The sequence below is a fragment of the Poecilia mexicana genome, unplaced genomic scaffold (genome assembly GCF_051168715.1).
Source record: "Poecilia mexicana isolate PSO_F unplaced genomic scaffold, ASM5116871v1 scaffold_23, whole genome shotgun sequence".
Lineage (NCBI taxonomy): Eukaryota > Metazoa > Chordata > Actinopteri > Cyprinodontiformes > Poeciliidae > Poecilia > Poecilia mexicana.
The window spans coordinates 16,627,673-16,652,452 of NW_028263392.1; the positions used below are offsets into that span (position 1 = coordinate 16,627,673).

General features: G+C 39.7%; 2 protein-coding genes across 7 annotated transcripts; one reads left to right on the forward strand and one right to left on the reverse strand.

Moving 5' to 3' along the window:
* Nucleotides 1-730: 730 nt before the first annotated feature.
* On the reverse strand, nt 731-13,385 carry rab3ip (RAB3A interacting protein (rabin3)). Of its 6 annotated transcripts, none has more exons than XM_014995344.2 (14): nt 13,240-13,385; nt 9,660-9,725; nt 8,654-8,770; nt 7,895-8,061; nt 7,635-7,806; nt 7,112-7,207; nt 6,751-6,828; nt 6,158-6,358; nt 5,932-6,060; nt 3,929-4,041; nt 3,827-3,850; nt 3,541-3,640; nt 2,540-2,609; nt 731-2,101 (listed from the first exon to the last, which is right to left on the reverse strand). In XM_014995344.2, exons 3-14 carry the CDS (start codon nt 8,741-8,743, stop codon nt 2,022-2,024), a joined length of 1,320 nt encoding a protein of 439 aa, XP_014850830.1. In that variant the 5' UTR covers nt 8,744-8,770; nt 9,660-9,725; nt 13,240-13,385; the 3' UTR covers nt 731-2,021. The 6 variants fall into 6 exon arrangements, with proteins under 6 accessions (XP_014850830.1, XP_014850829.1, XP_087859125.1 ...); XM_014995343.2 differs by having other exon boundaries at nt 731-2,104; XM_088002999.1 differs by lacking the exon at nt 5,932-6,060 and having other exon boundaries at nt 731-2,104.
* Nucleotides 13,386-15,603: 2,218 nt separating this feature from the next.
* On the forward strand, nt 15,604-24,122 carry proser2 (proline and serine rich 2). The gene is made up of 4 exons (XM_014995351.2): nt 15,604-15,736; nt 17,378-17,544; nt 20,170-20,425; nt 20,528-24,122. Exons 2-4 carry the CDS (start codon nt 17,467-17,469, stop codon nt 21,949-21,951), a joined length of 1,758 nt encoding a protein of 585 aa, XP_014850837.2. The 5' UTR covers nt 15,604-15,736; nt 17,378-17,466; the 3' UTR covers nt 21,952-24,122.
* Nucleotides 24,123-24,780: the final 658 nt, after the last annotated feature.

Genomic DNA, 24,780 nt, shown 5'->3' on the forward strand with positions numbered 1-24,780 from the left:
TGAACTGATGCTAACCTGAACCTCATGGAGGAATTCACGTTTTTAATTTCAGAGGCAAAAAAGATTCAGGTTTATTTTATTTAGATAAAATATATAATGGATCAAATTAGGTTTTTTAAACATCTCAATTGTGTTAATTTCTGGATTTTAATTTAATTTCAAGTTTTTTTAAAGGTTACTTTATTTTTTCCAACATTTTTTTTTTCATTTTTTACTTTTAAATATCTTTTTTTTTTTTTACAATATTTCTTTACATAAAAAAATCTACATTTATGTGTAACATTAAATATTTTCTTAACTATAAATACAAGGTTTCCATGAAGGTTTATGGCAGATATGTTTGTCTTAACAATGGAGCGTAAAGAAAACTTGAAGATATTTGGATCAAACATTTAAACATTGGTCCAAGTGATGAAGTCATTTTTAATTCACTTTTTTCTGCCGCAGTTTGGCAAATAAATTAGCCAAATTCCAGACTTCAGAGGAACCTGAGACTTTTTTATTTGATCATCTATTAATGTGAAATTGTTTCCAGTATCAGACGTCAGTTTCTCTGCTAGAGGAGCGATGGTCAGACGTACCTGCAGAGTTTCTTCATCATGTCAGCCAGGAATCCGCTGCTAAATACCAAAACCTGACAGAGCAGGATGAAGATCCGAAACCACCGGACAACCAAACGAAGCTCCAGCTGCTTCCTGTCGGACCAACAGATTCACGCAGAGCGCCGCCGTTCCAGAGGTATCACTGTTTTTATTTCAGAGTGTCTGAGAGAAAAGGCACTAAACCAAACCGGGAGAGAGACGGCGTTGCTTAAAATGAAACCAAACGTCACAGAACACCGCTGCAGGTAAACCGCAGGAGAAAACAACGGAAAGTTTCCCCCAACCAGAAACGTCTCAAACAAAACAGCAAAAATAAACTGAACAAGAGCTTCGTCTCCAAACAATAACTGACTGATTATTGTGTTCAGGCCTTCATCCGCACAAAACCACAAGAATCATTTCTACCAACAAAACAGTGATTATAAGAACTAAGTTACTGATTAACATCTAATCATTCATGTCAGTTTGAGGGGAAACAAAAACACGTGTCCATATTTTAAGGCAAATTTTTGACAAAAAAAACCAACTAAATTTTGCAAAGATTTTCAGTAAAATTTGCCTGAATGTAAATTAAATATTTTATAACAATAAAACAAAACATTTATGACAAAAAGGAAATCAGTTCATATTTACTGAGAGCTAATTCGGGATATTTTAATGGAAATAAAATAAATCATTTCTGGAATGAAGTTGATCTGAAAATGAAAATAAATAAATTCTGGGTAAAAAAATAGGGATTTTTTTTAGATTTAGTTTGTTTTAAAAGAAAAAGCTTCAGTTTACAGGAATGAGGATTAAACACCCGATTATAATTCGCAACATGCGAAATAAAACAAAAATACTCCTGAAATAAATTTTAATGAAAAGAAAAATTCCTGTTCAAGTTTTCTCATATTTTAGCTTTTCTCTCCAAAAACTAATTAAAGATAAATGTCTTGGACAATTACTAAGTTGCAAAAATAAAGAAATGAGTTTTGTTTGGCGAAACATTTAGAAACACTTCAAAGTTTTCTAATTGTTTTTTTTTTGAGGAAAATTTAGTGAAATTAAAGTTTTTTGCATTTGGAAATACTTTTGGATGCTTTTCTGTTCCACAAAAATGTGAAACTTTGATTTTATAAACTGCAAAGTTACTGAAATATTATGAAGTTTATAAATTGTTGTGTTTTTTCCTTCAGGCTCGTAGCTTATTACACAACAGTTCAAGTATTTTCTTATTTATTATAATTTAATTTAAATGCAAGGAGAAGCTTTTTTTAGTGTCACATAATGAAAACGAAGCGAACAGAACCTAAAGAACGATCCGGATCGTTAGCGGCCTTTCAGTCCGCGCCGCAGCTTCCAGGAACAAAAACAGTCCTTCCTTCACACCGCAAGGGGCGGGACTTGTTGGTCAGGCTCTGCTGTGATTGGACGGCTTCACAGCTGGTCCTTGTAGTATCCGAGCTTTGCGTAGGACATTTCCCTGCGGAGCTGCATCACCTCCCAGAACATCTGCTCTGCTGCAACAACAAGATTCTTTATTAGGACACAGTTTGATAAAGAAGATTTGTTTAGAACCACAAATCTTTTGAATTAAATCTACAGTAGAAAATGTGTTTTTGTGTTTAAACTTTCATTTTAGTTCCGTTTTTAGGTTTTAGGTGTTATTTGTTGACAATGCTATAAAAAAATTTGTCTAAAAGTTACAAATTTCAAGCTGTGAAGGAGCCTCTAACTGAAGACTGTTTATAACATTGTGATGGGTAGCTGCTAGCTGCTCTGCTAATCCGTCTCCCTTGCTTTTGCTGCTCCTCTTTTTAGTCTGGGGTCAGAGGTCAGGTGTTATTTGAGCTTTTCAGATTCTAATCAGCTGCTTCCAGAAAACAGCCCAGAGTTGGTACATCACATAAAATCCACCGTCTGTTAATCTGGACGGGATTATTTAATCTGCTTACCGTCCTGCTGCTTGACCAAACCCTGGTGGATGTAGCGAATGTAGGTGAAGAAATTACACACCGCTGTGATCTGAGGAGGACAGGCGGAGTTACTGTTTGGACCAGCAGACAGAAAATAGCTTAAACATTTAGTCCTCAGAAAACTAAATATTCAGATTAAATGCATCAGCGTGGGGAAAGTGCGCCCCCTGTTGGAGGATTTATTATCCTCAGATCATTTTCCTGATTCTGTCAGAGGCTTTTATTGTGAAACTTTAAAAACATGCAAACAGTCATAATCTCAGTGATTTAGTTTATAATGAAAAAGATAATTCTGTCAATAAATTCACTTCTTTAACAAAATGACTGAAATAAAACAACTTTAATATGTTTCTGATTTATAGAGATTCATCTACAAAGATGGACAAGAAACAAAAATTTAACTTCATTGATTTCACTCAAAATAATATTTTTTAATTTTGATTTGAAGTTTCAGTAATTATCTCAGGATACAGGAGATAAAATAAATGATTCTGATGGAGAAAGAAGTAAAATGTAAACACTGAAAATGTAGAAATGGAAAATTAATTTATCATTTTTCCATGAATCTCTAAAATATTAAAATCAAACTGTTCAGTTTCAATTTATTTATTCAGTATTTTCTTAGAGACGATAATAAAAACGAAACGTACAAAATTATTCTGGAAAAATTAAGACTTTATTGTCATATTGCTACTTTATTCTGGTAATTTTATTACTTTATTCTTGGAATTATTTTTCTTTTAGCGTCGCTCTAATTCTCTGATGTAGAGAATCTAGTTTGTGTGGGGAAAAAATCTATTATTTAAAATTATAAAATCACCTAACAATCAAAATGTGAAAAAACCAAGACAAAACTAGCGTATAATGTCAGAAGCAGCTCAGTTTCAGCAAAATTAATAATTGTCAGAACAATTTGATAAAATGTGGTGATTTTGTTGCAGTGATGGTTTGGTCCTGCAGGGGGCAGCGTCTGTACTTACTCTGTATCTGCAGAAAGGAGAAACGTAGTAATAGTTGGACGAGTCTCCAAACTTGATTCTGTGCTTACAGGTTTTGGTCTGACCGCTCAGGGCGCACTTTCTATCGGAAACAGAAACATTTCGCTTCAGAAACAGAAGAAGAAGAATCAAGCTGCAGATTAACAGGCGAGGAGAGAGGAAGGAGAAGAAGAGAAGAGGTCGGCTCTGATCGCTGGAGGAGAGAGTTAGAGGAGTGTTTGGAGGAGCCAGGCGGGGCGATAGCAGCAGAGTGCTGAGTCAGACTTACGTGACGAGCGCCGCCCTTCGCCCGCTAGAGGAGGAATTAAGGGAAGATGAAGATGGAGTGAAAGTTCGATGGAGGAGGAAGAGATAATATGTGTTTTCTCACTTTGGGCCGCCGCATTCCACCGCCGACGCTTTGACCACAGGAAGCGGCTGGAAACCCACCGGCTCCACGCTCAGCGTGTTCTGCTCCACAGCGTCCAAGATGGCCGAACCCAGCTGGAGGAGAGAGAACAAACTGAAAACCAGGGACAGAAATTCAAATATTATTAAAGCGAACTCCTCACTGTTAGCTTCGGTGTGTTAGCAGCGTATAGCTCAGTGTGTTAGCAGCGTATAGCTCAGTGTGTTAGCAGTGAGTTAGCTCAGTGTGTTAGCAGCAGGTAGCTCGGTGTGTTAGCTCAGTGTGTTAGCAGCAGGTAGCTCGGTGTGTTAGCTCAGTATGTCAGCAGCGTATAGCTCAGTGTGTCAGCTCGGTGCGTCAGCGGCGTGTAGCTCGGTGTGTCAGCGGCGTGTAGCTCGGTGTGTCAGTGGCGTGTAGCTCGGTGTGTCAGCGGCGTGTAGCTCGGTGTGTCAGCTCGGTGTGTCAGCAGCATATAGCTCAGTGTGTCAGCGGCGTGTAGCTCGGTGTGTCAGCAGCGTATAGCTCAGTGTGTCAGCGGCGTGTAGCTCGGTGTGTCAGCAGCGTATAGCTCAGTGTGTCAGCGGCGTGTAGCTCGGTGTGTCAGCAGCGTATAGCTCGGTGTGTCAGCGGCGTGTAGCTCGGTGTGTCAGCGGCGTGTAGCTCGGTGTGTCAGCGGCGTGTAGCTCGGTGTGTCAGCGGCGTGTAGCTCGGTGTGTCAGCGGCGTGTAGCTCGGTGTGTCAGCGGCGTGTAGCTCGGTGTGTCAGCGGCGTGTAGCTCAGTGTGTCAGCGGCGTGTAGCTCGGTGCGTCAGCGGCGTATAGCTCAGTGTGTCAGCGGCGTGTAGCTCGGTGTGTCAGCGGCGTGTAGCTCGGTGTGTCAGCGGCGTGTAGCTCGGTGTGTCAGCGGCGTGTAGCTCGGCGTGTCAGCGGCGTATAGCTTGGTGTGTTAGCAGTGAGTTAGCTCAGTGTGTTAGCAGCAGGTAGCTCGGTGTGTTAGCTCAGTGTGTTAGCAGCAGGTAGCTCGGTGTGTTAGCCTGGTGTGTTAGTAGCCTGTAGCTCAGTATGTCAGCAGCGTATAGCTCAGTGTGTCAGCTCGGTGCGTCAGCGGCGTGTAGCTCGGTGCGTTAGCGGCGTGTAGCTCGGTGTGTTAGCGGCAGGTAGCTCGGTGTGTTAGCTCGGTGTGTCAGCGGCGTGTAGCTCGGTGTGTCAGCGGCGTGTAGCTCGGTGTGTCAGCGGCGTGTAGCTCGGTGTGTCAGCGGCGTGTAGCTCGGTGTGTCAGCGGCGTGTAGCTCGGTGTGTCAGCGGCGTGTAGCTCGGTGTGTTAGCTCAGTGTGTTAGCAGCAGGTAGCTCGGTGTGTTAGCCTGGTGTGTTAGTAGCCTGTAGCTCGGTGTGTCAGCAGCAGGTAGCTCGGTGTGTTAGCTCAGTGTGTCAGCGGCGTGTAGCTCGGTGTGTCAGCGGCGTGTAGCTCGGTGTGTCAGCGGCGTGTAGCTCGATGTGTTAGCGGCGTGTAGCTCGGTGTGTCAGCTCGATGTGTTAGCGGCGTGTAGCTCGGTGTGTTAGCGGCGTGTAGCTCGGTGTGTTAGCGGCGTGTAGCTCGGTGTGTCAGCTCGATGTGTTAGCGGCGTGTAGCTCGATGTGTTAGCGGCGTGTAGCTCGGTGTGTCAGCTCGATGTGTTAGCGGCGTGTAGCTCGATGTGTTAGCGGCGTGTAGCTCGGTGTGTCAGCTCGATGTGTTAGCGGCGTGTAGCTCGGTGTGTTAGCGGCGTGTAGCTCGGTGTGTTAGCGGCGTGTAGCTCGGTGTGTTAGCGGCGTGTAGCTCGGTGTGTCAGCTCGATGTGTTAGCGGCGTGTAGCTCGGTGTGTTAGCGGCGTGTAGCTCGGTGTGTTAGCGGCGTGTAGCTCGGTGTGTCAGCTCAGTGCGTCAGCAGCGGTTAGCTCGGTGCGTCAGCTCTGTATGCTAACTGTGTGCCAGCTCAGTCTCTGCACCTCGCTCTTGTTGAAGGCGAGGCAGGGGTGGATGTCTTCCCGGTAAACTCTCTCCAGGAAGCTGCAGCTCCGGTCCAGCGTCGGCGCCTCTTTCCACGCTTTAAACTCAGCGAACAGCTGACTGTCCACCTGCAGAAAACCAGCGCAGCGTTAGCGAGCGCAGCGTTAGCGAGCGCAGCGTTAGCGAAGCTTCAACAAAACGTTTGGACAGACTCTGGGTCCGCACCTCCCTGCACTCCCTGACGATGGGCTGCGTGGCGGCCGGGTCGGGCTGCGACCCCAACATGGCGGACGAGGTGCTCTTGTTGCGGCTGTGGCCCTTCCTGAAGGGAGTCTTGCCTGCAGGCGGGAGCTCGGCGACGGGGGAGGTGGGGGAGGAGAGGACCAGCGTCTTCAGGGCCTGGACCTCCGCCTGCAGGACGTCAATCTGACGGAGACATTTCTCTTTAGCCATCACTAATCATCACATCTACATCTGATTCTGACTGGGAATACTCAGCAAAACAGGATTTCATTCAGACATAAAGTAAAATAAAAAGTAAAAAATGTTCTCACAAAGTTTTCCAGCTTTTAGCAAACAGAAATTATTTTGGTGATTCCAACTGAAACAAGAAAAGTTTAGTCTGATTTAACTTCAGACTGTGAGGATAAAAAGTATGAAATTATCTGGTTTCAACTCCAAATTTAAGCTTTAATCAAACATTAGATTGCACTTTATTACAAAACTGTTGGTCTGAATATCAAACACTCTCCAAACCTTGAAAACACCAAAATCCAAGTACTTTCAAGGATTTCAAGCACCGTATGAATAAAACCCACCTTGCCCAGAGCTTCCTTCAGCTGTTTCTCTGCGTTCGCCTGCTTCACGTTTGCCTCTCTCACCATCTTATGAGCCTCCTGGAAAACACAAACAAAACGTTTCTGCAACCGTTTCACGGCTTAGCTCACCGCTAACGTCCAAAACAAAAACAAACGTCATAAAAACGATGAAGAAAGCGACAAGAAATGAAGAAAACCACACAGAGTCCCAGCTGCTTCTGGGAGGAAAAGTGAGAGGGAAAATGTACAAGTTTGTTTCCTTTTGTCCTGTTTCTGATTGGCTGCTGGGTGAGGAGAACAGGAAGCAGGAAGCAGACGAAGAGGAGGATGAGGAGGAGCGATGAAGGAGAGGTGGACCGACCTGGAAGAGACTGGCGGTGAGCTCCTCCAGCTCCTGGCCGAGCTGGTCTCTGACTTTAGACAACCTCTCACACTCCTCATCCTTCAACAGCAGCTCCTTACACACACACACACACACACACACACACACACACACACACACACACGTATATAAACCAAACAAACAGAAAACAACAGAAAAACAAACAAAATGAATGCATGGAGGCAAAAATAACAGGAAATGGAGGTGAAACAAAAAAAACTTTATTCCGACAACAAATATGGAATAAAATAAAATAAAATATGGAGATCATTTCAGCTCTAACTGATGTGATAAATTTTCTTAGTTAAACTTCTCCAGTCAAACTGGATGGACAACAAATGTGAACCTCCGATTCTCACATGGATTCAGATCTGGTCTTTGACTAGGCCACTCTAAGACGTGAATCAGCTTTGATCTAAACCATTACTTTGGATCTCTGCCTGCATGTTCAGATGAAACTCAACCCCAGTTGTGTGTGTGTGTGTGTGTGTGTGTGTCCTACCCTCTGAGCCTTGGCCAGCTCCTCCTTCAGCCTCTCGTATCCCTTCTCTCTGACCTCCATCACCGACGGGCTGCGTAGCCGCGACAGGCTGTCGCTCAGCGCGCCGCACTCGTCGCCGTCGTCCCCGGACAGGAAGCCGCCCTCAGCCGGCTCCGCCTCCAGGCCCGGCACGCTGCGCGGCGTGAAAACAGCAACAGGAAATGATCTCACATCAGGACTGAGCTGCAGAGAAAAGCTTCGCTCGGTTTCAGCTGCGCTACCTTCCATTGTGGCTGTGCCGCGGCGTGGAGTAAACCGGCTGCGTGGGGAGCTGATCGGCTCGCAGTGACGTGGGGAGGCCAGCAGGGGGCGGCCCCAGAGAATGGGCACGGTACAGGGAGGCGGGCGGGGCGCTGTGGTGGGTGGGGGGGCGCTGCTCTGCTTGGTTCTGCAGAAGAAGATTGGAGGAGAAAAACCAAATGATGACCTCACACATGAGAAAAAAAAGTTCTTAAAGTTCGTAACTTTTATAAAAAAAATTTTTTAAACATATTTGTTAAAACATCCAGCATGTTGTGACAGTTGGCTAGGAGAGAGATAATCTGTGAAAAGATCGATCTTTTCCTGAGCTGCAATCACTGTCTGAAGAAATGCACCAAAAACAACCAATCAGAGCCAGTGGGCGGGGCTCAGCGCTGTCAATCAACCTCATGTACTCACTGCTAAATATGTTACAGGCTACAGTTTTCTCTCAGACCGTGCTGATAGTTTCAACAAATATGTAGAAAATACTTTATATAAACTGACATACTGTAGCTTTAATTTGAACATATAATAATAATAAAACAAAGTTTTAAAAAATGAGAAATTAATATTGTATATTCTTTATCTGCTTTTCAATGAACTAAGCATTTATGCTTTAGATCTTTAAGGATTTCATAAAATCATTAGTTTATTACCAAGCAGGTAAGTTTTGTAGTTTTATATAATAAGTTTTGTGCCACTGGTTGAAAGCCTGAGTTGGTTCCGGCGCCCCCTACCTGTCGGTCAGGTGTGGTGGGCGAGGCCAGGTTGACCTCGTGGAAGCCCTCCAGCGCCTCGGCGTTGCTCTGAGCGCCGCTGCAGGCCATGGCAGCTGCTGTCAGACATCATCCAGCCTGCAGACACACACACACACACTTCCTGCTTCACATCTCAACTTCCTGCTTCACATCTCAACTTCCTGCTTCACATCTCAACTTCCTGCTTCTCATCTCAACTTCCTGCTTCTCATCTCAACTTCCTGCTTCTCATCTCAACTTCCTGCTTCACATCTCAACTTCCTGCTTCACATCTCAACTTCCTGTTCAGCTGCAGACAAAACGCTGAGTCAGCAGTTGACCCTTTATGTTGTTGAAGTTCATGAAGAAAGATGAAAAACTAGCAGATGAACCGCCGACCCAGAGTCTGGCTGCTTGGGAGCAAAACCAGAAGAAATTTAAAAAACTGAAACTAATCTGTGGAAAGCTGACGGATAAAAATGATCCGTTAGGTTTGGAAAAGTTGAGAAGGAATTCATGATTAATTTTGTTTTCTAGACTCAGATTTTCAGATTTCTAATTTTACTTTCAGACAATTTCCACAATAAAAATATTAATAAAGAAAAAGTGGTAACACTTTATTTGACGGGGTGCATCAGACTGACATGAACATGAAGGAGTCTATGAATGTCATCCAGTGACATTCAGTAAATAATGACACTTTTAATGCAAAGTTGCTCTAAAAGTTGCATTAAAGGTCCCAACGTTGCATTATTTTGTAAATAATGACACTTTAATGCAACTTTTAGAGCAACTTTGCATTAAAAGTGTCAATATGTACTGAATGTCACTGGATGACAGTCAGACATTCATAAAGACTCCTTCATGTTCATGTCAGTCTGATGCACCTCGTCAGATAAAGTGTTATGAAAAAGTTTCAGATAAATTTACTGCAGACGTTTTTAAACTGGTTTGGCTTTAGACGGACACTCAGGTGGACAGACGGACTAACGGACAGTGAAGGTACCATGTTCAGCTCTGGATGGAGAGTCCAGCAGGTTCTGGTTCCAGGTCAGCACCAACAGTCCTTCACCTGAGACACAGAGAAACCAGTTACTGTCCCAGTTTCAGCAGGCTGGGAATAAAAATCCATAAATGAATCTATCCCGGATCGAACAGCTACAAACGCTGATTCCTAAACCCTCCTGGTTTTGTTGTTGAGCAGAAACAGGTGGGGGAAGGTGGAGGCGGCTGTGCTGCCCTGGGTTTCGCCTTGCAGGAAGCATCATGTGATTAATGGCGTTTCTGACCAACCAATATTCTGATCCACTTCCATTTTCCTGACTCAACACACATCGAAACGGCGCAGAAACATTTACTACATATCAGAGGCTGCATGTGTGCAGAAACCATCCACTTTAACTTTTCTCTCCCCGGCCCTTTTTTTGGCGTTTCTCTTCTTTTTAACCCATTTTGTTTTTGCCTGTTTTTCTATTTTTCCTTATTTTTTCTCTATTTTGTTCTTTCCTTTCTCTTTCTCTTTTCCCTCTCTTCCTTTAATGCAGTTAAAATGATTTTTCCTCTCCTCGTCTCAGAGCCGTTCTAACAAGCAGAAGAATAATGGAAAGTAAATCTGGTTGCTTCCAGAGAAACTAGATGAACATAAATCGACCCAGCACTCGGCCTCCACCAGATCTTTAATAAAATGGGATAAATTCAGTTAAATGAATCTAAACAAGAAGGATTTATTTCATGACTGAACTGCTGGTTCTGAGTTTTACTTCATGACTAAATAAATGAGTTTAATTATTCACAGAGTCCAACAGCAGATCCTTTGTAGTTCAGGGATTGATGAGGCAGTAAAACTGTTTCTGGGAAGACAATGGGAAAATAAAACAGCCCAGTTCAGGAATGTTTATGGTGTTTATAATTAAACTGGTTTCTCTCTGCGGTTCAAACTCCAGCAGGAACTCAGACAGGAAGTGGAAACCGGATCGACGGCGGCTCTATTTTCTGCTCCACACCGGTCTCACCTGACGGACAGGTGGGAGCGTCCCGCCGTGAGACGGAGCCGCGGCTAACGCCACGCCTGCTAACCTTCAGCTGGGAGCGTCACGGATTTACCAGGAAGTGTCGGAGCAATCTGATTGGCCAGCAGGTTCCCGAGTCAGAGCAACAAAATGCTCCGACAGCAGCTGAACAAAAATTTAATATAAAAAAAAATTTAATAAAAAAAATGTTTTTAAGAAAAATCATAATGTGAACTTCAAAGTTTATTGAATTCTTCACATATTCTGAATTATTTTGATCCTAAATGTATTTATTTTATAATACTCAATTATTTGTTAATCAAATAAAAGTAAATAAAATCAGCATTAAGTCGTTTAAATCAGGTCCAGGATGCTGAAAACCTGCGTAAACACACCAGCTGCCATGACGGTGACACGCTGACTGACAGCTCAGGTGAAACGCCACCTGTCTGAAACCGACCAATCGCTGCTCCCCTTTCGGCCCGTCTCCATGACGACCGGTCCTGGAAAGCCGTGGTAACCCGACACTGCCGATCTCAGATCCAGTTACTGGCTCATCCCGACGCGTATCTATTTACCCGTCACACATGGAAACACCAGCAGTTTCACTTATTCACACCAGGCAAAACATTATGACCACAAACAGCCGGAGGCAGCAGAGGGAACGTCGTGTCCTTCAAACGTCACAACGTTCACCCTGCCCTGCTGCTGTAGCCTCTTTACAGTTCAAACACCTGAACTTTGACCCCAAAGGGGAGTTAGGGGAGTTAAGAATAAGGCAGTTCAAATCATCATGACAAAAGAGCTTATCCCCTACTCCAACATCTTTCTAATCATACAACCAGACAAAGATTCAAATAGAAGCTTGTCTCAACAAGCAATATATTAATTAATAGCACGATAAATTAATACGAATTCAATAATTTTCCTTTGCATAATTTATAGTTTTTCTCTTTCCACCAGAAACTGGATGACTAAAGTTTTCAGTTTGGCGTTTTTGGTCTCAGCTATCCCCACCAAGTTTATTTAAAGAGACTTCATTATTCATTTTATTTATCGTTTCTCTTGTTTTGTTTATTTATTCTAGATATTCAAAATGTCTTCCATTTATTACATTTTAAATCTTTGAGAATGGAAAAAAGGAACAGCAAGTTCAAACCATCATAACAAAGATCTTATCCCCTACTTCAACATCTTTCCAACCAGACAGACTTAAAGAGAAGCGGCTAAGCATTTCTTAATAATCAATTTATCACATAATAAATTAAAACAAGCTCAATAATTTCCATTTGCATGATTTATTGTTTTACTATTTCTACCCAAAACTGGATGACAAGTTTTCAGCCTCATCCAGCCCTTTTTTTGAAGGACAATTTTGTTTACAGAGATTTCAGTATACATTTCATTTGTTGTTTCTGTTGTTTTGTTAATTTATTTTGGATATTTTAAGTGTCTTCCATTCATTAGAATTTAAAGTTCATTGATCTTTGAGAATGTTTTCTTAATTGATTATGCCATTACTAAACAACTATCTCAAAATAACAATATTATTGTTTATGGCAATAATTTTTGGGTCATTTTATTGTCCAGCAAAATATTATAATGACAAGCCCAGAAGCAGCACAAGCAACTGATGATCTCATCTAGGAAATGTTACTGTGAAATATTGTCTCTACTGGATGTCATTCAACAATCATAAAAAGTCTTCAGTCAGAGGCTTCTTTAGATTTGCTGCAAGATTGACTGCTGCTGGAGCTTCTTCCTATCTACAGCCTCACCATTTACAATGACTCTTTGGAAATACTTACATAATATGAGTTACGACAGCATTAAATTTCCCTTTGAGGCCCCAGACAGGTGTTGTTTAACAGCAGAGACTCACCTGTTCAGGGTGCAGCTCTGAAGTCAGCTTCTGATTTAATAAAAATAACATTTCACCTTTTAATAACCGATCTGAACCACCGTCAAAATCCAAACACATCCACTGGTCAAAATTAGACTATTATAAATAATTAAGTGCAGGCTTGAACAGTTAAATTGATATCTACTTTAACCTATAAGGAGTCGATTTAAGGTGCAGCTAATCGACCTTTTAGTGTTTCCATGACTATAATTAAGGTTTCGCACATCATATATTGTACTTTAAGGAATATTTAATCAGCTTTAAATAATCCACATCAGGTTTAACCAAGTTCATATTAAATTTAAAGTTAAAGCCGACTAATAGCGTAAAAAAGGGTGAAACAGCCCTTTAATGAGACGGTATGAATCATAAGCTAACTTCTGCAAGCTAACAGGCTACTATCGGTTGGCATTAGAGCTAGCCGGTGCTACCTGACACCAACCATGCATGGAAGCAGACTCCGTCCATGTCAGACATGTTAAACCAACAACAAAAAAGCGCTTTGTCTACTTTATATTTTGCGCAAACAGAAATGCAAAACGACGCCGTCCGATAATGAGCGTATATGGCATCATCATCATCATCCATCGGGAGATGCTAACGGGCTACATTGTTGTGTTCAACCGGAGAAATAAAACGGCTCCGGTAACCGTTAAAGACAGCCGAGCACTCACCGTGAGGACAGCAGCCGGGCGGAGGGTCTGCCTCCCGGTAAGTCACCGGAACAAGCCGACAAACAAACAAACAAACACACCGGAGCGGCTGTTGACGCAGAGGCTGACGGGAGATGCGTTTGAGGACGGCTCGGAAAACAGATGATTAACTGTCAGGATGCAGTCAGACTGGACTTCACTGCACTCCTGTGTTGGGTTTTAGGAAACGCAGTCATTCATTTACAGTCATCCTCTTTTGCAAAATTTTGCAATTATTAAATACATCAAATAAAAGTAAAATATAAATTTTAAGTTCAGGCGTAAGAAAAGAAATAAATGTTAAAACCACAATCATCTGATGTGACTTTAATCCCACAATGCTGTGTTTAATCTAAAAATTTTCTCTGAATTCTTCCTTTAATCTCAGGACCCCGGCATTAAAATCAGAATCCCCTTTTTTATTTTAGTTGCGGGCCTTGATCAGATTCTGTAACATTTAAATATATTATACTTAATTATTCATTTCATTCTAAGATTTTTTTTTATTATTATTTATACGTGAAATATTTTCAACAGGCAAACCATTTTTAAAAAATCCTTGCCATGTTTTAGGCGATATGAAGTAAATTATTAAGTTATTATTTTGTTTTCGTCTGTGTTTTAATTAGAATTAGTTTGTTTTATCAGACTCAGCCAGCAGAGGGCGCCAAAGTTACTCTAATGCTGGGAACAACAAAGGTTTCATTCATAAGAAAAACACAGAAATGTTCGGCAAAACACAGAGGACATAACAAAACGTCCAGAAGGATTTGGTATTTAATGAGAAAAACAATCAAAACATTTAAAAAAAAGCTTAATAAAATTAGATTATATTTAATTTAATTTATGGGTTTGATCAAGTAAATTCAAGACAAATTAAAGGTGATTTCTTTGCTAAAATCTTCACCAGAAGCTTAAACGATGTGAATACCTTATTTAATATAATAATTACCAATTTGTTTGTCTCAGTGCATATGCATATTATACAACAGAGTATTAACAAGAGGAGTAAATTTTCACCAAAAAAATTCAGATCATTAATCTCAGAAATTTCCAGAAAAAAAAGAAAATTTCTCAGTTTGAAAAGTTGAGAATTAGTACAAAAAACAAAAACAAAATTTTTGAAATTAAATTCAGATATACATGTTTTAGAGAAAACTTCTGATTTTGAATTTGCTAAAAAAAAGAAAACTGAAAATTTGAGATTAATATCAGAGAATTTCTAAAAAAGAAAAAAAAAGCTTATTTCTGAAAGTGACGGATCCAAAATGTGCTTGAAAACCCCCCTCAAATTTTTAGATTAATCACAGAAAATATCCAGAAAAAACAAGGAAATTTCTAAGTCTGAAGAGTAAAAAAATAGGCTAGAAAAAAAAATTAATTTTTAGATTAAGCTCAGAAATGTTCTAGAAAAAAATTGGTAATTTCTGTTTCAAAAGTCAACAATTTTGACTTTTGGTACACAGAAATTACCAAAACATTTTCTAGAAAATTTATTAGATTAATCTCAAAATTTCTCAGATTTTTGCTGAAAATTTTATTCTCCTTTTTCTTTGTATGGTGGTGTGCTGTTGTATCTGCCATGTTGTGAGTGGCAAATTTGACTCATAAACCAAAAGCAATGTGTTTAGAAACAGAGTTTTCAAAAAAGAGTAAATATAAAACGAAAGCATTTAAACTGCCGGAGGCAGTAAATCATTTTGGTAACAATTTCCTGATAAAGTTTGGAGTCTTGACCTGAATGTTTGGGTGCAATTAAAGATTAGGATGATTAGGCCCAGGCTTGTAGCTCAGCAACACAAATAATCATGAAAACACAAAAGGAAGCTTGTAAGAAAGGTCCCTAGCAAATGTAATGTTGATAAAGATTTTTTTGTTTGCAACTTCAGAGTATAAATGTCAACATGTAATTTGTAACAAAATATCAGTAAAACATTTTTTTTTCATCAAAACACTCTTTATACATTAATTTGAAAGATTTCTGACTGTTTTCTCTGTTGAATAACATATTTTTAAATCTAAATCTGCTAGAAGGAATAATTTCAATCTAAAGTGTATGACATGGAAAGAATAATTCAAGATTTGTTCCCACAATCTTGTTCTGTGTTTGAATTTTTGTTTAATGACATGAAACTAAAAAGAATTTAACTTGGTTTCATTTGCAGCAAAACTTGAATGTCCAAGTGGCTCTGAACCCAACCCAGAAAAATAACTTTCCACTGTGTCACCATCACCTCCCAACTACACCTGAATGAAACCACACACACACACACACACACACACACACACACACACACACACACACACACACACACACACACACACACACACACACACACACACACACACACACACACACACACACACACGCTGTGGGCGGAGTTTCTTGGTGGTTTAAGATGGTGTGTTCAGCTGGAGGCTCACACAGAGACGCTTCACATTCCTGCTGCTGCTGCTTTTATTATGACTGATCTGTGCGGTGAGTTTTTACTGACTTTGTACTGGAAGAAATAAAAGTGTTATTATTTCAAATTTAGTTTTAAAGATTATTCCTGAAAACCAGAGTTACTTATTTGCTTATTTGTAATTTTCACTCCTGTTTCTGCTGTTTTTATCTTACTGTGACGTCTTCACAGGACAAATACCTCATTAATTTAATTAGATTGTAACTTTCTGCTAAATATTTTACAGGAACCTTTTCAAAACAGAATAATATGTTTTCATTCTCTAAATAAAAGTTATTTAGTTTTAATTTAGCTCTTCTGTACTAAACCTTTAAAACCTAAAATAAAGAAGCCCAAATAAAGAAAAGTAAAATGTTTTTCATTCTTTTAAAAATTATTTTAATGGTTTTTAATGATAAATTGAACTTTAATGAAAAATACAGTTTAAATGAGGCCAAACTTTGACAGATTTTAGAGGAAAAAAAACTGCGTAAAAATGTAAACCAGCTGTAAGTTGAGTAAAAACAGCTCATCTGTTTCTTTCAGTACTTTTTAAAAGCATAACCTGAAGGTTTGGTTTTCTTCTCTGGATAAATATCCACTTAATGACCCCAAACTTGTTTCTGTTTTTAATCTTGATATTTGAGCTGCAGTCACTCACTTCTCTGTGGAAGTTTCTCACAGCGTCAGATCGGAATGTCTCGCTGGTTTCGGCCTCATTTGGAGCCGGTTCTGCAGCCGCCTGTAGTGGGTTAACTGGTCCATCAGGTGGGATGCTGAACCGGAAACATCAGACAGAAAGTCACCAAACGCTGCGAACATTTCAGACAGGAAATCTGCACTTTGCACATTTATGCAACAGAGATAAGAGTATAAATCCCAGAGGACTGTTAAAGATTAAACCTGCAGGTTCCAACCTTTTTTCCAACACAAGCTTCTCCCATAGGTCCAATTAACACTTTAATCTTTTATTTTACCATAAAACATTGATATTACCTTCACATCATAAGATTTAATTTGTAAGTACTGCTTTAAATGTTAAAAAAGATGGATCCCGATCCTGTTATTTAAGGGGTATAAATATGAAAACTACTATATATTCATATTGGATTAAAAAAAGGAGTAAATTTCCACCAAAAAACTAAAATTTTGAAATTGAGCTCAAATTTGCTAAAGTTAAAGATTTGCGAGAATGAAAACTCAGAAATTATGCGATTAATCTCAGAAATTTTCTAGAAAATTTGTAGAAATTTCTGAACATTAAAAGTAAAAAATGTGCAAGAAAAGAACTCACAAATTTTAAGATTAATCTAAACTTTATTGTTTTTTTCTAGAAAATTTCTGAACTACAAAATCAAAAATTTTCAATTTCTGAAACTCAGAATCTCAAAATTTTCATTTTTTCTTGCAGATTTTTGACATTCCAAGCTGAAAAATGTACATTTCTCTAGAAACTTTCTGAATAAAGTGTACTAAAAACGTGTACTACATTTATATATTAGTCAATCATACACGTATAATTTTCTTGTTCTTATTTGTAACTCTAAATGTAAAAGACCATTTCATGGCGAGCGAATAGCTAAAATCTGCTAATACTCGAGATTTCCTCTGAAAACAATTTTAAACGCCTACTTTAATAATTCAAACACATTTTATTCCCTTTACTGTTGCTACAGAATCGCTCAGAGACGATTAGATGATCCTTCTGAACAAAACAAAACCACAGGAAGACCAAATGCCAGCTGACCTTTAACCCCTCTCCAAAATGGACGTCCGTCTGCAGGGCAACTCTCAGCTCCACTACGGCGTCAACGGCGGCGCGACTCGAAACTCTGGTCCTGGAGTGAGTATTTCACTGCATTTGTTGCTTGTATGGAGGTTAGAACTGATTTAATAAAAACAGAAGAGAAAAAACAGTAGTAGAAGAAAAACAGGAGAAGAAGAAGAAGAAGAAGAAAAACGGTAGAAGAAGAAAAGCCCCGCCTTTAGGTTTGGTAACAGCTAGCCAAGAATATTTGTTAGCTTAGGGGCCAAGAAAACAACAACAATATGAGCTTAAAATATGGTTACACACTCATGATAGATTGTCCGTAGTAAAAAAAAAAAAAATTGGGACATATAGTGACTCTATTGATTTGAAATCCGTGCTTTTTATTTTTATTTATCTTTATTTTAGCTTAGCTTAATTTTTGGAGGGAAAGGGTGAACCTACACAGGGCTTCTATTCTTCTACATAAACTTTAAAAAGTAAAACAAAGAAGTAAAAACACACAATCCTCCACACTACATTGTTTCAGTGATTTGTTTTATAAGCATTTTTGTTTGTAATTCAGAATTTTAGTGCCAGCTAGTTATTGCTAAAAGTGACCACTGCTAACTGCTCAGCTAACATCCCCTTATACTGCTGTCATTATACCCATAAAGCTTTACAAACTTATTTTTGACATTCTGTCAACTTAGTCTTATGTTTACCACTTTAATAGATTTTTCCCTCCTGCAAATTAATCTTTAAAAATGAATTCTGTTCCCTGATTCACAGTCTTTCAGACAAAGCCTGGCTGACTCATTGTTTTAATCTGTAACTAAAGGCAACATTTAGGAGTAACCTTTAGATTTTTTACTAATTACAATAGACATGAGTATGTTTTGGTAAATTACTGTTCATAAGCTGATTTAATTGTTGTCAAACTGGTGCCAACCAGCTCTGAGTACCCAGATAGAGATCTGACAGATCAGCTGAGCTGTTTAAACTCAGTTTATCTGATGATGGCTAACAGATCAAACTCTTTTTCACCTTGATGCTGCTCTATGTTTACACAATGCAATCAGCGAACATGAACTCTGGGAAATCACACCGGCTTAACGACTAATTCCCATTGTTTGCCTTTGGTAATGATATTCATTATCAGCAGGCAAAACAGTCCAACCAGTTGAGCTGCAGTTTTCTGCATCCTGAGCTGCTTCACTACAATGGCCAACATTCATAACAGCTGAAACCAGCAGGCTGGTGTTTATCTCGCACTGGTTTCAGCTGGGTGTTGCTGCAGGTGTCTTTGTGTCCATATCTTTAAGGCAAAACAAAGCATGCAGTCATCTTGGTGGGGTGGTTTCCATAACCCTGGTGTCAGCAAAATAACCTTAACATACTTTTCCATCTTAAATGATCCAGATTCTCTCCAGTCTTGTGTGTTGTTGGGTTTGTTTAAACTAGATCTATTGATTTTTACTTAAATGGTGCATTCACTTCTTCCTTGGGTGTTAGTTTTTCTGAAAGTTGCAGGAATGTACGGTATTTGATCCTTACTGATTCTGTGTTTTTGCTTTTTGTTTCAGTGCAAATAGATTTCACTAGAAAAGTAGAACCTGAGTAAACATATCAACCTACCATTCCTCTATGCAGAACTGCTTTAGCTTAGCCATGTTAAGAGGTTTTACAGCATAAAAAGCCATTTAAAGGTCATTTTACAGTCAGATTTATGTTCACACTTTTACTAGACCACTGTAAAACATTTTTTAAACCATTAGCGTTTAACTTGCTGGTGTGCTTTGAAACATTAGCCATGTTTCTATTAAGGTTTTTTTCTTTTTTTTTTTGAAGTACTGGATTAGGTAAGTTTGATTGAAATGGCAAAATTTCAAATAATAAAGAGTTAATCTGCTAAATGGGAGACAGAAACACATTTGTTGAATAAGTTCTGATGTAGCAAATGTCCCCCATCCACTGCTGGGTTTGTGCCTTACCAGAGGTTCAAAATTCTAGTAATTTTGGTTTGCCAACCCCTATTGGGAATTGTACATTCTGAATATCCATAAATGTTTTCTCCATTTATTGATATTGGTTCTGTGGAGTCCCAAGCTTTAGACAGACGTTTGTAATCCTTTCCAGACCGATAAATGCCAGATGTTTCTCATCTATTTGATACTATTACTAGTATCAAACTAATTTTGTTATATGTCTTTAGTGCTTAAAGTTTAGAGAAATGTATTATTTTCTTGGATTGTCCTCCTGGTTTTTCGTTTTAGATCATCGGTTGGGTGAAGTCATTCCCAAATTTCACTTTGAGTCATATCAGCCCTCCTTTGATAAAAACATATTTTTAGTTGCATTACACATTGTCATACTACTTATCATAATTTTATGGATTATGATTAATTAGATGGAGTTGATCCGTGTCGGGACAAAAAAATGTGTCAGAGTTTGCTGCTGAATATCTTGTGATGTTGTGCTGCTACGTTTGAACTAACAACATGAAGCTTAAGTAGGAAGAGACCAAAGTTGAGCTCTGACTTCGAAATAGAAGAGACACTGCCAGGTAGAAAAAGAGGTATAGAAACGGTTGAAAAAGACGTTCAGCAGTTCTTCATGGCAAGCAGAAGAGAGACTGTGACAGATAACTTGGTTTAAAATGGTTTTTGTTTAGTATAAAAACAACTTTCTCAACGTTCTTCAATGTTTTGGCTTCTACAGGGAGACACTCTGAAGTTTCTGAGTCGAGAGGAACAGGAGTGCCTTCAGTTCTTTGAGGAAACCATTGAGTCTTTGGACGATGGTCTAGATGAGCAGCAGCAAAGACTTGGCCAGAGGAGGCACCTTGAACGCAACAGTCAGCCTTACGACTCAGTTGACGGACATCCGAGCCTGGCTCCGAACATAATCGACCTGGTCCACTCAGAGCCAGAGTTGGTCCACACTGGAGAGCCAGTCTATAGCCCCAGCCATCAAGGTACAATGTCCCACTGGTGCTTGTATTGAGTCTAGAAGTGTGTTTTAATCATTTTGTACATTTTGGTGAACTGAACTGAGTGTTTTATCTGTTTACATCCAGATTTTTACCACATGCCCGACACTCCTGAAAGCAACTTTGAGGCAAGACCAAGGCACGACATGTTCCCCTCAGAGTACAACCCTCCTTTACGAAGTCCAAGCTTTGGGACAACAGACAGCCATTCCTCCTACCACCCTCCAGGCAGTGTCCCCACTCCAGTTTTGATTGCCCAGCAGCTTGCAGAGAACCAGGGAGATGGAACATCAAACTTGCATCCTTCGTCTTTGCTCCGTCGCCTTAGCATGGAGTCGGAAAAAGCACCCAGAGACAGATCAAATATTTCTGCGAAACATGGTCCTCCTCCCTCATCAAAGCCAGCCCACTATCCTCCAAATATCCATGTGGTTCATGGTGGAAAGGAGCCCCAAATACCAGGGGCTAACGTAAACATCCATGAGCGACAGGAGCAGATGTTGGCACACCTGGCAGGTACTTCCCACTCTCTGCTGCAAGATATAGAAGACAACACTCGAAATAGTCCATCCCGTAGTATTTCCTTTAAAGACCCAGAGCCAGATAAATCCAGGATGGAGGCCCTGTCAAAGCTGGGCTTGACAAGGGGCAGAGCTACATCACTCCAAATGATACCTGACAACAACTCGCAGGATCCTCACAGAGGTCCAGACCCCAGAGTCTCATCGCCAGACTTCAGTCTTACCCCAACAGCAAAAATCAGCACTGATCTTCCACAACCAAATATGCCAGTACCCCCTCCAGTCTGCTTTAATGACCACAAGAATACAGAGACCTGGCCCTCACATTCCTTCAGGAGCAACGATGAAAGAAGCTCCCAGCTGGACCCATCGTCTCCAACAATGTCCTCTCCTCCAGCTGACATCACCTCACCAGCGTTCAACACCTTTGGAGGGAAATCCATTGTGGTCCATCCCTCTTTATCCCAGAAGAACGACGCTCCAACCTCTCCAACTACCCCTGAACCCCAAAACCTTCCACTTGCACCTTCTAACCCAATAGAGCCCAATCCTTATGGAGGAAAGTCAAAAGTCATGACTTCTGCCAATCCACCTGTAGAAAGGACCAATCTACCCGACATCCTGAGCTCTCATATCGACACAGGGGAAACCATTCCTGCCAAGCCAGAGCCACCGGCCGTCGAGGCAAACAGGTTTGGAGGAAAGAGCCGAACCTTTGACCCTGTTTCTGGGCTATATCGGACTTCAGAAGGCCGACCTAGAAGTGTCAAACCTCCACCGCCGACCCCAGCCCCTAGACCTCCTCGGCAGTCCTACCATGGCATTCTTCCCCAGAAACCGCCAGCAAGGGCCTCTTCTCCAGAATACAGGCGAAGGCCCAGCAGCATGTTCCGTCCTCAAGGTATCACCGTACAGTTTTGTGGACGAGGAGCCATGAATGAATCACGCAGGGAGGCACTGAGGAGACTAGGACTGCTGAAAGACTCTTAATCAACCCTTTGCAGATTTACCTCTCAGTCTCCAGTGACTGAACTATGATATCTGCGTCGCTTTGCTCATGGCAATGGTATGCAAAACGTTTCCTCTATTGTCTGAGAATGAGGTGTGTCTGTAGGCAAACGGGCTTTTACAGAGGAATCTTGGTACTTGACAGACCTGAAGGGCCACTCCTCACTGTCAAACCTTTAAAAAATAGAGTACCTTTACTCAACACTGCTTTCTCAGAAAAATCTCGGCTGGTTCAAGATATTCTGTGAAATCTCATCAAAGACGCTGTGGACAGTACGTCTGAGTAAGACATTGTGGGAAGAAGGGCAACAGGGGAGTCAAGGATCATTTTGTTTGTCTCACCTCTTTTTTTAGCTCAAATGTAAATATATTTATCATGGGAAAAGGGATTAGTTGCACATTTTCCAACCATTTGTCTGTCAGGTTCTTATTTGTGACCTTAAATTCGCTGAATTCTGCGCTTATCAGAATTATGTAGATTCCTTTCTCATTTTATTCCATTTTGTTCTCAAACTATTTCTTTAACCAACTTAAACATTTAGCTAACTGTTAGCCAATTAGCAATACTTTGACTATCCTACATTAGATTTTTAAGCATTATAACATCTCAACAAAAGTAGTGCAAAACAATTTTAGTGACCAATTTAATGTGAGAAACAAATGGAGATAAAATTAAATAATTACTTTAGATATGACCAGCCGTTATTAGGAAGGCAGCCATATTGGATTTTGAGATCTGATTTTCCAATTCTGCAGTTTCAGTTGATTATTTTTTTCTTTTTCTTTTTTTTTTCCAAATATAAACTTGCAAATTCAAACTTTAATTCAACCATACAACTCAGTTAAGCTAACTGGTATTAGCAATTAGCAACATTAGCAATACAGAGAAAATATACATATATCCATTTAAATATAATAACATATTTACTAACAGAAGTTGTAAAATATAATGTATTTGACCATTTTAATGTGAAAAACAAATGGAGGTGAAAAAATAGAAATAATTACTGTAGATATGATCAGAGGCAGCCATATTGGATTTGTAGACAACTTTCCAAATTCTGGCTCCCGTTTATTTCTCCAACTTCAAATTGTACATAATATTTTATGAACAAATTTAAGGATAAACATCTAAATACAATGGTTCTGTAAAAATAAGAAAATTCGCACTAAAATAGTTTTAATGATTTTTTTTCTTTAGATGTGCATTTTCAAAATATTCCCCATGGAATAGTTGAAAAGTTTTGAAAGATATATAGATGTGTATGTCTTGTATCTGCTATTTTTCATTGTTTATGATTGTGTACCAACTGGGCATTTTAGTGAGCAGATTATTTTTCTCTTTTCGATCAAAGCTGGGAAAAACTGCAGGCACTTTTCTATACTGCAGTTTTATTACCTCTAATGACTGAAACTTGCGCGTAAGGAGGAAAAACGAACAACGGAGTTAAAGGATTCTGCAAAATGCATTGATGCAAACGTGCAATTTCTCTGGAGAATGTGGAGCTGGATGGTATTTTTACTCCACAGACAAACATCCCACACTCAACCACAAGCTGCTGGAATGGGAATGTGGAGAGGACTTGGACGCTTTTAGCATGTGGAAGGAGAAATTTAAAAACTACTCTCACTGTGCAGAACTGCAGCTGTAAAACCACCCAGCCTAGAAATACATCGCGGGTTACTTCTGTGAGTTTGAGTCTGTCAAAACCTTTGTGTGTGTTTTTTAAATGTGATGTGTGTGTGCATGTGTGCGTGCGTGTGTGTGTGCGTGTTCTGACTCCGGCCTCTGTAGTTCACCTACAGTAACTTTTGAAGTATATTTAGTAAATTTTATTTACGGACTCCGGTTCTCTGTAGCTCATCTACAGTCTTTGAAGTATCAAATGGTGCATAAACAGACAGAAGATAATGACATTCTGCTGAACACACACAAGGAGGAAATGTCTTTGCAAAGCATACATGAGCATTTAACCTTAAAAATGGACACAATCTGCCATGTGAAACTGCTGCTAGCCTGAAATGTCCTTGTAACATGTATGTATATATTAACATCTACTGTCATTTTTTTCCCCTTGTAAAGTATAATAACACGATGTAAATATAATATGTTTTGTGTTGAATGTGGGAAATAAAAACCTTTGGTTAAATAATGTTTAAATGTTTTGTTGTCAGTAATACACTCAAAAAGATATATATCATTGTCAGACATAAAATTAAAAACTTTTCTGTTTTAGGTCAGTTATGATGATCCAAATATTCCTGTTTGCTAAATGTGAGATTAAACTATTTTTTTTTCTTTTTACTTTAGACACCTGTTCAGTTTCGTCTGCGAATTATAAAACTTAATCTCTGTGTATATCAGTATCAAACATTATTTCTAATCAAGAACAATCTGGATAAATTTACGCAATTTTACAAACTCAACCACAGTATGTTCTGGCTGTCATGGCGTCTGATGAGTCAAGTGGCATTAATTAACAAATAACTGCAATAGTTGAGTTATTTATCCTGTAATAATAATAAAAAAGTAAGTGATATTTTCGCCTTGTTTATTCATTTATAAATGTCAGTGTCATTTTAGTTTGAAGCTAAATATAGTTCAGAGCGAAAGCTAACCGGAAGTGGGCCGCCAAAATAAAAACTGGGTCTTCTGAACCGAACCTTTTTATAAACTCCTGCTTTTGAATAGATTCATGTCGCTCATTCGTTGTCGTTTCGTTTTCTTATTTTCTTGTATAACGTTTAAACTTAAATTGAAGGATGAGCCGTTTATCAGTGGATCGCAGACCCAGCTTTTATTTTGATAGC

Bases quoted from the DNA above. Each gene is read 5' to 3' on its own strand.
- rab3ip (XM_014995343.2), bottom strand. From the start codon at position 8,743: ATGGCCTGCAGCGGCGCTCAGAGCAACGCCGAGGCGCTGGAGGGCTTC. The intron at 6,829-7,111 runs GTCGGTCCACCT...TGTGTTTTCCAG, and splicing joins TCACCGCCAGTCTCTTCCAG to GAGGCTCATAAGATGGTGAG. The intron at 6,359-6,750 runs GTGGGTTTTATT...TGTCTCCGTCAG, and splicing joins TGAAGGAAGCTCTGGGCAAG to ATTGACGTCCTGCAGGCGGA.
- proser2 (XM_014995351.2), top strand. From the start codon at position 17,467: ATGGACGTCCGTCTGCAGGGCAACTCTCAGCTCCACTACGGCGTCAAC. The intron at 17,545-20,169 runs GTGAGTATTTCA...TGGCTTCTACAG, and splicing joins CTCGAAACTCTGGTCCTGGA to GGAGACACTCTGAAGTTTCT. The intron at 20,426-20,527 runs GTACAATGTCCC...GTTTACATCCAG, and splicing joins CTATAGCCCCAGCCATCAAG to ATTTTTACCACATGCCCGAC.